This window comes from Lasiodiplodia theobromae (genome assembly GCF_012971845.1).
Source record: "Lasiodiplodia theobromae strain AM2As chromosome Unknown scaffold_15, whole genome shotgun sequence".
Taxonomy (NCBI): Eukaryota; Fungi; Ascomycota; class Dothideomycetes; order Botryosphaeriales; family Botryosphaeriaceae; genus Lasiodiplodia; species Lasiodiplodia theobromae.
The window spans coordinates 431,412-445,451 of NW_023336355.1; the positions used below are offsets into that span (position 1 = coordinate 431,412).

At 52.9% G+C, this 14,040-nt stretch overlaps 3 protein-coding genes across 3 annotated transcripts; 2 read left to right on the forward strand and 1 right to left on the reverse strand.

Moving 5' to 3' along the window:
• Positions 1-5,216: 5,216 nt before the first annotated feature.
• Positions 5,217-7,511, forward strand: LTHEOB_5491 (IBR domain-containing protein; the record flags this gene model as incomplete). Its single annotated transcript, XM_035514642.1, has 3 exons — positions 5,217-5,774; positions 6,030-6,043; positions 6,095-7,511. The coding sequence occupies 3 exons, from the start codon at positions 5,217-5,219 to the stop codon at positions 7,509-7,511; spliced, it is 1,989 nt and encodes a 662-aa protein (XP_035373781.1).
• A 2,421-nt stretch (positions 7,512-9,932) lies between these two features.
• Positions 9,933-11,009, forward strand: LTHEOB_5492 (uncharacterized protein; the record flags this gene model as incomplete). Its single annotated transcript, XM_035514643.1, has 1 exon — positions 9,933-11,009. The coding sequence occupies one exon, from the start codon at positions 9,933-9,935 to the stop codon at positions 11,007-11,009; it is 1,077 nt and encodes a 358-aa protein (XP_035373782.1).
• A 139-nt stretch (positions 11,010-11,148) lies between these two features.
• On the reverse strand, positions 11,149-12,285 carry LTHEOB_5493 (Glutathione synthetase; the record flags this gene model as incomplete). Its single annotated transcript, XM_035514644.1, has 1 exon — positions 11,149-12,285. One exon carries the CDS (start codon positions 12,283-12,285, stop codon positions 11,149-11,151), a length of 1,137 nt encoding a protein of 378 aa, XP_035373783.1.
• Between the last annotated feature and the right edge of the window lie 1,755 nt (positions 12,286-14,040).

Here is a 14,040-nt window from a genome sequence, read left to right on the forward strand (position 1 = left end):
TTATTTTTGAGATTGAGCATAGTTGTTGTACAAGTATTGGTACAATTTTAGGCGCAAAGTTACTCAGGGTTCCTCTTGCACAGATGGTGATGCTATTGGTTTAGTGAAAAGCGGTTCGAGCCGCCATCCGATCTCTTAGGATTGCTGCGTCGCACGATGATTTGCTGGCTGGCTGGCAAGGCTGTGCCTTTGGTTGGTAACAGTAATGCTGAGGGGAGAGACGCGTAATATGTGTGCTCATCACGCTTCTAGCCCTCTCTACAAGCGCGCGCTCCCCGTCCAATTCACCAATGCGAGCGTTATTCCACACAACGGACGTAAGTCCTGCTAGTATGAGACGCGTGGAAAGTAAGGTTGCGTTTGGCTTGGGACTGATGGGTGTGTGAGTAAGGGAATGTGAACGCGCGGGGAGCCGGGGTGTTGGTTGCGGGTAGCTATTTGGTCAGCCAGCTCCCGCTCCTCATTCTCCAGACACGCGCACTCTCGTCCTCCTCCCTGTTGCGAACCTAATTTTTCATACGAGCGCTTATTAGGAATCATTCTTCTGTTTGTCGTACGATAAATGCGAGGACAGCTCCTGTGCGCAAAAGTGATGCTTGCGGGATGGAGCTGGTAGGATGAGTGTTGTGATCTTTTTTTTCGATGACGAGGTTGTCGCTACATGTAACACGAGCTGCTTCCTCGCGGAATTGGGAATGCAGATGAATGTTCGAACGTCGGAAGCTGGACCAACAGCTGCGGTGGGTCATCTGTTTGGGCGAGGTCTGGGGGGAGGGGAAGAGAGGGGGAGAGGTGGGGAATCCTGCAGGATCGGTTGTTGGTGGGTTGGTTGGTTTAGCTCTTTCTGGTGGCGTTTTCGTTGGATGCTTGCGTCGATGCGGCTCTCTGAGATGGTCTGGCGCGGCATGCTTATGATAATGAAGGAAATAGTAGGCTGAAAAACAATAGTCGGCGAGTGTAAAATAGTACTTTGATGCCTTTTCTCAGTTGCTTAAACCTATGCATTGATATTCTCAGGCTCATCGATCATGTACAGTCTGACCGAAATGCGTCTGTTATGTATGCATATGATGTCATGACTTGGGCTGGACTGTCGCTTAGCATAGGAGTACTGCATTAATGGAGGGAAAATAACTATCACTATGAGACGATGCAGATGGGTATCAGAGCTGAAGGCTAGAGTGAAGTACAACAAGGCTTTAAAACAGAGGAAGGTGATCATGCCCCAGAAATTCACTTCAAGATTTTCTCCGTCTCGTAAAATTTGCACATTGTGGGTAGTTGAAGCTAACGTCCGGACGTAGACGTGAGACTTAAGTTGAGACAATACGACCGGACGTTAGCTTCAACTACCCACAATGTTCAATTTTCCAGCAAAGTCTCGAGAAAGCCAACCTCCTTGTCAGCTGCCGTAGTGCTTCGACCGGAGCAACCCGGAGCAAACGAGGGATTTTTATCCGAAAACCTTAGAGTGCTCACTTCCTTGGAGTGTGCACTTATAAGTCTGCGCTCTGGTATATCAGACATGCATGTTTGGAGAGTTAGTAAGGGTTGGTTTTAGGTTGGATGCTTAAGTTTCCGAATAAGCTTTCTAGTAGCACTGTTGATTTGAGAAGCGAGTCATAGGACTAAATTGTATTCTATAAGGTATCAGAATCCCTTAATACAATGTTTGTAATCATTGGGCTGAGGCGGTAGGAAATCGAAACGAAAATTTGGTTATAGCGATACATGAAACAAACGTGCCTGGAGCTTATCTGGCGAGAAGCCTTTTGAGAAAATTTGCACAGTTGGATGAGGGTTTATGGACTTGATAGGGCAATGGGAGGCAAAGTGTGCATAGAAAGATATTGCAGCTGAAGGATAGCGTTTTTTTTTTTTTTTGGCACTTATCATAAGCAGTGAAGCTGTCGTCCGGACGCAAATGTCGAATTAACAATTGTACATTCACTTCCAGACGATAGCTTAAACTGCCCGCACAAGTCGAATGATTCTTCACAAATATTATAAAAGATCATCCATTCTGGAGAACCGTAGTTCCCCCCTGTTCCGAGGCCCTGCTATTCTTCCCGCTAGCCTTCGGCTGAAATATAACGTTGTAGAAGTGCCGCAGTAGCGGTATTGATGCTTCTTAAGGTGCTTGTATTTCTCTACATATAAGTGCCATGGTGGCCCAAATTACCAGAGGAGCCCGTGGTATGGACGCATTGCTCATCATCGTACTCCCATAACCTGTCTACCAGATGCTTGAGCTTAGGTGATTCTTGTCTTGAATTATGTTAAGGTTCTGAGTGGGTTCTCTACTTAAACAGGGTAGAAGGATTTCGTGTAGCTTCTTCTTATCGGTAATACCGGCCTCGAAAGCTTATTCAAAAAAAAAAAAAAAAAAAGCGGAGAGGAAATCAGCGAAGTATTTCTAGGCCTGCTGGAGACGGGAGAGGCAGTTGAAGGCGGATAGCACGCGGTATAGCCGTAGCAGACTCAAGGCGACACTTGTTCATATTGAAACGCAGCGGGCTGAAGTTTGTAGGACTGGAGTGAGTTGAAGAAGTAATTATTAGATAGACTGATGAAGTGAGCAACTAAAGCAGCTCGAAGATTCAAGGGTAGGGGTAAGGTGGCGGACTGACGGTGTAGTAGCCTTTGCAGTTTAGCAGCCAAACCAAAACCTTGGAGACGAAGTTGATCCGTGGCGACGAGTCGAAGCGGCAATTAAGAAAGTGCTTCTGTATGTGACGTGAGTGGTGCAAAGGGGAGAGCTAAGGGTGTCAACTTCAATCTAAGGTAACTATGAGCAATATTTTAGACGAATGATTTAATAGTGGTTGGATTCACTTATCAATCTGGGAGAGATTCTTCACGTTCACAAGGCTACCAGCGTGGTAATGTGTTTCATCCCCGCTGATCACCTACCCGCTTCCCGGGTTTTCCCCCCGCAGTCAGCGGTCAAACAAAATGGACAATGGAATTGATACCTTCGCTTTGAGGTTCCAAATGAAGGATTGAGTTGAGATCACGTAGCGATTATAGGAAATCAAGACAGGCGGAATTTGTATCATCCTTATCCCTGATGCTTCAGCCTTTATTCCGAACCAGATGTGTTAATGAAATTTACGGTTGAGCATGCTGATAGCGGGCAGCTGTAATTTTGCTATCATTGACACAACGCCACACCTTGATTCCAGGGGATGTGCGGTGTCTATAGAGTGTGAACTTGTTAGCCCTGCGTTCAAGGAACCGGCTGAACATTCTTCATTCATCCAGCATAATTTGCTTAGGAAGCGCAGATATATCGAACTATTTCCACTCAACCATTCCGGTGTCATGGATAGGTATCATGCTAAGGTCTCTATCCGTCGGCGTATAGAGTATGCTGTAATCCTCAATTTTCTCATGGGAAAAACGAGCATGGAATTCAAAATTGTGAAATACACAAAAGGTATCAGCGGCGGAGATATCCTGTGTGTGTTGAAACGTTCAAGAGAGGCGTCAACTCCATGGGGGCTAAGTTGGTCTCATGGACAGATTGTCGGGCCCTGGTCTGAGTGAGTGGATCATGCCCATATTGCTATTCCAATTGTTTGACGTGTTACTTCTCCCCCTTATTTTAGCTCCTCTTGAATGTATTTGCAAGGTTGGCACCTGATAGATTTTTCTAGTGCATTCTGGGGACGGGATTCAATTTGTGAGAGTAGGGCGCGTTTACATGTGGTGCGACACTGAAGAGGATGTGTTGTGTTGGCCGGCCTGTCCGGGAGAGACCACGTCGACGACGCTTTATCAAGACCGAATAAGCTGCTGACCCTGGTAAAAAATTTGCTGACGCCAAGATATCACAGCATACATTCACTTTCACTGTTGGAAATGTGGTTGCACCATTCTCGGGTGTAAGACAAAGGGATATAAACTCAAGGTTGAAATTCGAATTTTCATCGAGGAGTCTATCCAAGCAAACGCGGTCCACCGCGTTCGTGCCTCCGCTTGGTGTAGTTGGTTTATCACGTTTGACTGTAATATCTGTGCTCTTCGGAGCCGCGATGATTATGCCATCAAAAGGTCCCTAGTTCGATTCTGGGAGCGGAGACTTCTTTTTTTGCTTCGTTGTTGGACGTGGGTAGAGAAGATGGTGGTGGAGAGTGGAGTTAATTGACGGCAAATTTGTTTTGGCCGCGGTGTGGAGATTCGGTGATCCCACCGGCATCAGTGACAGGCGAATCAGGTACTGCCGCTCAGCGGACATCTGAATGAGTTTCTTAGCGCATCGACGAATGCATCCCGACCGCTGGGACCTAAAAAGACTGGCTCGGGGTGCAGCCAAGTTTGTAAAGTGGGGAGACATGGCGTCAGTCTGCATTGGCGGCGCGGACAGAAAGACGACGGGAGCATGCGGGTTGCTAGCTGCATAGAGGTCGACCAAGGGTGCCAGTGGACGAATCGAGGCTTTGGCGCGTGCCGATAGTTGCAGTGTTTGTACTCCGACTGTAAGGTGCAAAAAGTGAAGCTTGATACACCGTCAACGTCTTCGAGATGGGCAAAAAAGCATTGCCTATGGACAAGCAGGGGATTGAACCCTGGACCTCTCGCATTCGAGATGTTTCTGCAAAGCGAGCGCTCTACCACTGAGCCTGGTGGTTGTTAGAAAGGGCCTCAAAGATCACGGGTTGAGGCGGAACTTACTACATGCCCGAGTTAAGGATTATGTAAGCGCTCGCCACTGGTAAAAGTTATATAGTGAAGAATGCAGAGCTCAGCATGTGCCACACGGATATGGTAAGCTTAGTAGGTAGCATGCAGGAGGTGAGGGTGCACTGAATCGGGCGCGCTGCAGGCTAGGCAGACAGTGGAGAAGATGACGCCACCTGATGCAGCAGGATACGTGGATGCAGTGGCATTCCAGTGCTGGCAAAGGTGAGGCGTGTTGGGGCCGCTAACTTTGGCGATCAGGTCGCAGGGCTCAAGCATCACCCCAGCCGGCCCCAGCGCCCCAGCCGGACGACCCTGACTTCCACGCGCGCCTGAAACTTAGAAGTCAAGATTGACCTCAGGCCAAATCGCACGTCTCTGCAACATCGCAGTCACGCCCATGACCAGAATAATGCCCGAGGCGCCCACGAAACGCCTGCCGATCGTGTGAGCGCCGGCGCATGGTCACAGCCCCAGGCTTGCCAGCCACCTTCATTGGCTCGCTCACCGCCCGCCCAAAGACGTAGTGCCGCATGGCTGCCAACCGCCGCTTCTCGCATCTGCTCGACGGCGTGGGAGCAATCTTCGCTCCCAAGTCGAGAGACCATTCCCGCTCCTACGATCCCGACGCATACCGCCAGCGCGCTTCTCGCCGCCCGCGCCGCAACACGTACGACTACGATTCGCGCAGCGCGCATGCTCCCGACTTGGACCACCTGCGCCAGGCACGAGCCGAGTACTACGCCCGCCCACCAGACCAGCGCCAAACCCGCCATCCTTCGGCCCCAGCCGCCGCGCCGGCCTCTTACGCGCCTCCTACCATGGTCTCAGGCACCGAGCCCAGGCTGATGCGCGCCGCCAGCACTCGCAAGAGCGTCAAGAGTAAGCGGGACGAACGCCGGCCTAGCAGGAAAGAGCGCGAGGACCGGGATAGCGGCGTCTACGTCTACAGCACCCCTCGGAGCGGTGGCAGCAGAAGTCGGCGGGAAGAGGATTTGGCATCACGCGCAGGTGGTCACAGGCGGGTTGTTTCGTCACCTGCTGCAAACGTGATCGATGTCGAGGTCGAAAGAGAGGCGCCCGAGCCTTCGGTGCGCAGGGCTGACGGCGTTAGGTTAAGTCGGTATGTCCTTAGAATGCCCTCTCGTCGCTCGAAATAGTCGTTGATTTGGTTCAGGACAACATCTGCTCGCGACTCCAATCGTCCGGTCATGACTCGCCCTTCTCTCAGAAGAACCGGCACTCTCAAATCCCCTCCAGCCGACGCCCCTCCAGCAACACCTCACCAACGAAGAAATAGTGGAGGAATCTTTAGTCTTTTTCGCCATGTACCGCCGTCGGCCCAGACGCCGGAAAAGAAGTAGGTCGCTCCGAGCATTCCCACAGCACCGCTGCTCACATCAGCTTCCAGGTACGACTGCATGGTCTGCATGGACGAGGTCCGCGCGTCTCGCTGTCCAAGACTCGGATGTGGCCATCGCATGTGCCATACTTGTCTGAAACGCCAATTCGAGCTCTCCGTCAGAGATCCTCAGCATATGCCCCCGAGATGTTGTACAACTGAGCATATTCCCCTCAAATATGTCGAGCGACTCTTTGATACCAAGTTCAAGGTTCTGTGGAACAAGAAGTACCAGGAATATACTGCAAAAAACCGGATATATTGCCCAACCCGTGGATGTGGAGAGTGGATCAAGCCGTCGCACATCCGCCTGGACCCCACCGTCGGCCGCAAGTACGGCAAATGCCCGCGCTGTCGCGGTAAAGTCTGCGTAAAATGCAACGGACGCTGGCACTTTCGCAAAGAGTGCCCCAAGGACGACGAAGCGGCGCGCGCCTTCGCCGAGATGGCCAAAGAGTCCGGGTGGCAGCGTTGCTACAACTGCAAGGCCATGGTCGAGCTGAAGGAAGGCTGCAACCACATGACATGCCGCTGCACCGCCCAGTTCTGCATGCTGTGCGGCTCCAAGTGGAAAACGTGCGAGTGCCCGTGGTTCAACTACGCCCACCTGGACGACGACGACCGCCTGCAGAACATGCGCGTGCCCGAGCCGTACGTCGTCGTCGAGCACGACGCCGCCGGCGCCGCACCGCCACCTCCACGTCCTCCGCCCAACGCCCGACCGGACCAGTACGCCGTCCCGGCTCCGCGCCAGGCCCACCCCGTCTACGTCCAGGAGGAGCGGCCCGCCGCGAGCCGCGCGGATCGCATGTCTTACGCCGGCGGCCGCGACCTCGACCGCGAGCGCGAGCGCGAGCTCGAGCTCGAAGACGAAATGCTGGCCCGCCGCCTGCAATCCGAGTTCCTCGCTGAACCTGCTCGTAGCCGCGCGGGAGGCAGCATCCATCGCCGCCACCACCATCGCCACCGCACCGCTCCCTCCCGCTACGACTCGCCCGAGATCGAGGTCGAGGTCCTGGGCATCGGCAACGCGGCCGGCCACCATATGAACGACTTCGGTCTCCCCGCTGCTCCGCGCCAGCAGCCAGCGCCGCAGCCGCCTCGGAGTACTACTGTCAGGCGCAGCGCCACTACGCGCAGCACCACACGCGGCACGCGCAGAGCAGCGGCGGCGGCAGCGGCAGCAGCAGACGCCACGCCGGTCACGGTGATAACGGGTGACAATATGACGACGCAGTACCAGTACCAGTACGCCCGCCAGCAGCAGCGGCCCGCCGCCGCTGTCGAGGCGTCCGTCATGGCGGGATTGGGCGATCCCGCGCGAAGCGGGATGGGGAGGGTGGGTATGTGGTTGAATTATGTGGAGAATGATCCGGCTGAGGTGGAGGGGAGGGCGCAGAGGGCGGGGGTGGTGGCGGCGTATTGATGATGATGATGATGGAGGCTATGTTTGACGTTTGTTTGTTCATTTTCTTTTCTTGTTACGCTCTCCGACTCTAATGACGTGATGAATGATGGGATAGGTAAGAGATGGGTTCAAGGTCTGGGCATTTTTTCTTTTCTTTTCTCGAGGCATGTGTGTGTGTGTGCCTCGGATGGTTGGTGATACCCCTCACTTTTCTTTTTTTATTTTTGGTCTTTTCAAGCTTCGCTTTTTTCTAAAAATCTTTTGGGTTATGGTATCAGAATTTTATGGGCTTTTCTCTTTCTCGTTCTTTCTCTCGGATCGAGTGCGGTCTGCCTCTGTTTCCTTGCAGCAGTCTCTTCGCTCCAGCTGGGCTGGGGAGCAGCGAGAGACGAAAAAGAATTTGTGATGCATCTCCTACATGATTCATCTCCTTTTGTCTCCTCTCTATCGTCTAAATCCGTGCAATAGTCACACTCGCTATTGCGGTTGATACAAAAGGGTGAGCTCAAATGCTCTTTTGGTTTCTGTTTCTGTCGGTTAGTCTTGTACATTTATGAAGTGTGGATGAAATTGTAGGAATGCGAACCACACTCATTTCACGAGGAGTCAAATATAACAAGCTCGAGGTAGCCAAAGGCTGGCGTGAATTTGTTTTTTTTCGGACATTGCTGAGGCATATTTACCCCATGTTCTGGGGCCTTGCTATTCTTCGAGTTAGCCTCCGAATGCAATATTTCTCTACGCATTTCACTCTTGTCACACGCCTATCTCCTCGCCGTTGAGGTCCACCGACATGTCCACTCGTATTTTTATTGGAGCATTTCATTGATGGGAATGCGCATAGCTAGGAAAAGAATGCTCTTTTTGATGTCAGTGGACGTGGCGGTGGACCTCGACCGGCGAGGAGATAGGCCTCATTCCAAGATGCTTACGACAGTGCACCGCTACACGGCATGCTTCTTTGACCTCTGTACTCCTTCTCTTGAAATAGAATAGCAATAATTCCTTCGACCACCATGCAGTTACTTCGTTCCCCGCGTGGGGCCGGGATCACCACCAGGTGCTCATTACCCCTGAATTCGCTAGCACTATATTCAGGTCCCTCATGAGGTGCCCACTGAATAGAAGTTGATTTACCAACAACTGGTTATTTAATTTATACTTACTCTTCCTTCCTCTTCTTTGTCTTCTCCTAATTGCAAGATTAGCCAAAGCTGAACAGTGATTTTCAGCACCACCCTGACATACATGATGCGTTTTCTGAGATAGATGGTTAATATTGTCGCGGCCGTTGCATCGATTTTGGCTGCGCGAGATAGCAGGGTAGCAACTGATTTAAATGTTAAGGTTTTCATGGGTTGCGACATGTTGATGATTTTATATGTTACTGCCTCGATCTTGTTATATAATGATCTTATGACTGGCTGCGCTCATGAGACGTTGCGAAAACCATCGCTTTATCCAATTAATCTATGTATTCCGGCTTACGTAGATCGCGGCTTATGTAGGGCCCGGAGTGAAGGGGGCGGGCCATTATCGGATTACTTCGGTCTCCGAAATTCGGAGGTGGCTGCACCGTGTGCTGACGGGAATTGAAACAGACAACCCTCGGCGGATTCTAGGCTTGACGCAATGTCATCAAGTCCGAAAAACTCCTTAAGCGCTTTCCTGTACCGGTTAGGCGTTGTTGGTAAACTGACAATTTTGTCTATTATCGTCCATGAAGACATTGGCAACTTTTATTGAATATTGCCAAGTCTGCTTGATCGAGGGAGACTTAAAGCTGGTCTCAAGACTAATCTTTTCGTTATGGCTTTGATGCAATACGCTCTCCTATTTCTGCAAGTGCAGTCTACTAGCATTGCATAGTTCCTGATTTCCCTTCAAGATTGAACCTTTGAAAATCAATTTTGAAGGCAACAATGACTGATAAGCATCTGGTTAAATAGGCTTCGGAGGCCGGTAACCGAGGCGAGAATCTCCGGGGGCCGGGGACCGAGTACGGCTGCCACGATCCGCTACTCCAGCTGACAACCCGGAGCACTGTTGCACCAACTCCGCCAGTCGTCCTCCGACTCCGTACAAAACCCGCCCAACCATCCTTCAACCCGGGATGTGGGTGCCTGAGCTGAAAATGCGACTATTTCGCTCCGCGCATCTGGAGTTATTAATGAATCGGCCAACGTCAGCGCTCTCAAGAAACAGTTGAAAGGCCCTTTTTACAAAACAAGGGGAAAAAAGAGATAGAACATGTCGTCCGAAGCGAAAACAACGGAAGCCAAAACAACGACGGCAGCAAAAGGAAAGGGCACTCCGTCGCTGCGCGCGTCCTGCGACCGCTGTCACCGCGCCAAAGTTAAATGCACCTACGAAGCCGACCATGCCTCGTCATGCATACGGTGCAAGAAAGCAGATGTCGACTGCAAACGCAGCCCGCCGATGCCACTTGGCCGCACTCCGAAGTACAAGAACAGACTGAAGCCTTATCCGAGCCCTGAGGATCTCAAGTCTTCGCCGCCTTCCGACAGCCTCTCGCCTTCTTCCTCGGAACGCTCCTCCAGCCAGTCTCCTTCCCGCCGCGACCGTGAGAACACTGTCGCATCGATAGCGACGGCTGTTTTCGAGGACTTTTCCTTCACATCTCCCGAAACAGTCTTGGACGTGGGTCCGCCAACTCCACCACAATACGACCCGACGACTGCAGTCTTCATCGAGCCGAACCTGTCAGAACTCTGTCTCGAGTGGTGCAGCGGGCCGGAAATCATTCCCTCGGCGATTGCAGAGGTTAACTCGCCACTGCTTCAACAGCATGGCGATGGATCAGTAACAATGCAGCTCCCAACGGGCGAAGCACGGCTATTCGGCGACGAGATGGGTAGAGGCAGCAGCAACAACGACGACGACGAAAATAACAGCAATTCCAGCCGTTCCAGCAACTCCAGCAAACAACAGCAACAGCAACAAAGAAAACATCAGCACTCAGCCTGCAACTGCTTCGAGGTCGTCAGCTGCACGATGCGGAATCTGCAACAATGCCCCGTGGAAGGGACGGGACTCGACCAGATGCTACATCTCGGCAGATCAATGCTGAGCGCCATCACCGACGACTTTCTCGCGTGTAGCGGGCCACACAGCACATCCTTGCTGCTCTTCATCTACACGTGCCTCCTTCAGCTCCTGGCCACGTACAGTGAGACTTGGTACAGCGGATGCGGTTCGCTGATCCGGTTTGGGACGTTCGTCATAGATGGAGAAGATGAATATGCGTTGAAGCAGAAGGTCATCCTTCTCGAGATACGGAAGGTCACTTTGGTGGTAGATCGACTCGCAGGCTTGAATGGGCGAGGGCAAGGGGACTTTCTGGAAGCTGGTCGAGCAAGTGATGGGACCCACGAAGATTCAACTCTTTCGTACATGCGTGGCTTTGTCAAAGACGAGGCCTGTCGTGTATCTAGAAAGATAGAACAGGATAAAGAGAAGCAGCATCGTTCAGCAGCCAGCCAGTCATGGTTCTAACCGGAAAAGGAATGTACATATTCAACAGGCGCGTCGAATAGACTTCAACATGCGTCTATTTTTAGAGTTAACCTATACACATTTCTAGTACACCTGATTTGACACTGATCTGTTATTCCTCTTCTAGTACAGTAGGCAGTCACAGCCCACCATCGTCCAGCACAGCATCCACAAACACCTTCAAGCCTTCCCTCCCAGGATGCCCCTCCTGGTCCAACAACCACAGCCACGGCTCAATCAGCTCCACCTCCATCAACACAAACTCGCCATCCTCCCCCACCACCCCATCCACCCTCGCATACAACAACTCCGTAGTCTCCACCTCCGTCTCCCCCCTCTCCCCCTTCAAAACCCTCTCCTTCCCCACCAACCACTCCCACACCCTCCCCGCCACGACCCGCCCGCACTCGGGCACCCGCGCGTCGCCCTCCGCCGCCATCGGCTCCCACACGCCCTTGAACGCCGAGTTGATGCGGAACTCGCCCGCCTGCGGCCTCTTGCGCACCGCGTGCGTCAGCCGCCCATTCACCACAATCATGCTCCACTCGCCGCCGCTGCCGTCCGCGCCGTCCTGCGCCGCCACCCGTGGCAGGTACTCCTGCACCAGCAGCATCGCGCCCATCTGCTGCTGCGTCGCCGCGGCGGCAGCGCGCATGGATTCCAGCGCCGCGACGTCGTCCGCCGTCAGCGCGAGCGGGCTGCGCAGCAGGTGCGTGCTGTGGCCCGACGCGGCGATGCTGGGCTTGAGCACGACGGGCGTGGAGGGGTTGCCCGCGACGCGCGCGTCCGCGGCGAGGTGTGCGGCCAGCGCGGGGGCGTCGGTCGTCGCCGGGTCGAGGAAGGCGGTGCGGGGGACGTGGAAGCCTGCTGTGTCCAGCGCTTGCAGCTCGGCGAGGTAGGTTTTGTTGGCGTTCCAGCGGACGACGGCGGCTGGGTTGTGGATGCGCAGGCGCGGGTTCAGGCGCCGCGCCTCGGGCAGCGTGGCGTCGAGGAAGGCCGTGAAGGCCGGCATGTGGTGGATGTACTTGTCGACGGCGAGGAAGAGGACGTGCGTGTAGGTGGAGGCGATGGCCGCGGCGGTTAGGGCGGGGTCCTGGAAGGTGCGCAGCGTGACGGCGGCGCCGCGCGCGCGGAAGGCGTTGAGGGGGTCGGTGAGGTAGGCTTCGATCTTGCCGATCCAGATGGCGGCTTCATCCTCGGGGGTGGGAAGGTTGGCGGTGATGAAGAGGATGGAGGGTGTTGTGGGGATGGGATCTGATAAGGAATTGGAACCCATGTTCAATGGATTTATGTGATGAACCAGAAGGCTGATGGAGGGCTGAGGGCGAATCTAGCTGCTACTGCAGCTTCTGGAGTTGGGCCGTATGTCGGTTTCGAATGTGTGGAAGAGATGGTATAGTGGCCACTTTCAGATTGAGAGAGGTGGGGGTATGGTATGCTTCCAGAAGGTTGATTGTACTTTCGTAAGAACACAAGAGGGGCAATGGGTAGCAAATATTGAGCTTTTGAGAGGTGGTGAAGGATATGGATACAATTACGATGCATTCGGAAAGAGGATCTGATATGAGCAATTTATACCGTCGCGGTCATCACGAGGTTATCCGACGTTGGGCGATAATTGATAGGGCATCTCCGATTCCGGCCGGTTTCCGGAGGCTGACAAAGCCACAGAGAAAATGACTTCTAGTCGATCAACAAAGTACATGAAACTGTGCCTTTCATGGAACAGAGTTCAAGTAGATAGAGAATTGCGGTCCGGGGATGTTTCATATCGTTGGGTGTTTGTACCGCAGACGCCCGTCTCGCTTCGAAGATGCAGCGTGCATACCCGGCGAATTGATGGAGCAGACTTAACATATATAATCACAAGTTGTGGCGAAGCTCTCAGACGTAGACTTTAACTCAGAACTGAATTCTTCAGATTGTCTGTACACCTTGACCAACTCTCAATGCTTGAAGACGAGTCTCCATCAAGCATGGCTGAAAAAGTTATCTAGGCGGTAAACATCCGCCCCGGTGGGCTCGTCGACGGGTATGATCTCGTCGAGTATCTTACGCACCCGGGGCATTTTTCGGCCGTCTACAACCCTCTTCAAATGTTTCTCAGGACCAATGCCAACCTCCAAGATGTCCCGATTATATTGAACAAGCTCCGATAGAACAGGATCAATGTCGGCCTCATCATTTCTCCGTGTTCCCGTGCGCATCAGACGGCCCTGGTTTGGCGCAGTGCCTTTGTCGCCAAGTCTCGCAATGTCTGCTAAACCACCTTCCTCATTACGTCTAAATCTGCGGAGGCTGTTACGCCCGGCAAGTAAGACGTCGGCTTTGTTCCTCAGCAGAACACAAGCGGTCCCTTGGTCGCCATTCCGCCTGGAATCCCCGCCAAAGACAGAGATAAGTAACGGATAGTTGTACTTTCCAAATTTTCTGTTGACATCCGCACCATTTTGGATGAGTAGTTCCACAATCTCTGGACTCCGGGCCGCACATGCTGCCGTGAGAGGTGTGTCGTACCCAAAGTGGACGTTGACGTCCGCTTTGTTGTCGGCGCACTCTAGAAGCAGCCTAACGGCACTCAGGTCGCCATTGCTACAGGCCGCAATGAGCGGGAAGCCATGCTCTGTTTCCTTGTGGCGGACGTTTGGGTTGGCCTTGTAAGCTCCAAGTAAAAGCTGGATCAGCTGCAATCTCGGGCTTTCGTTTCCGCAGGCTTCGTAAAGGGCACGATCGTAATACGAACTACGTCCTTTTCTTCCGCAATCATGTTCCAAGAGATTCAAGACAGTTGCGGTTCCGCAGCTATGGCAAGCTGCTGGTAGAGCATGACGGTAGTCACCATGCGCCGTTGTGACATTGAGATCGGCTCCTTTGCGTACCAGAAGTTCCACAATTCTGTCATGGCCATTGATGCAAGCCACAATCAGAGGGTATGCATATGAGTTCGGTGGTCCACATGGTTCATTCACGTCCAAACCTCGATCCAGCAACTGTTGCACGAAGTCGATGCAACCGCTTGCACAAGAAGCGT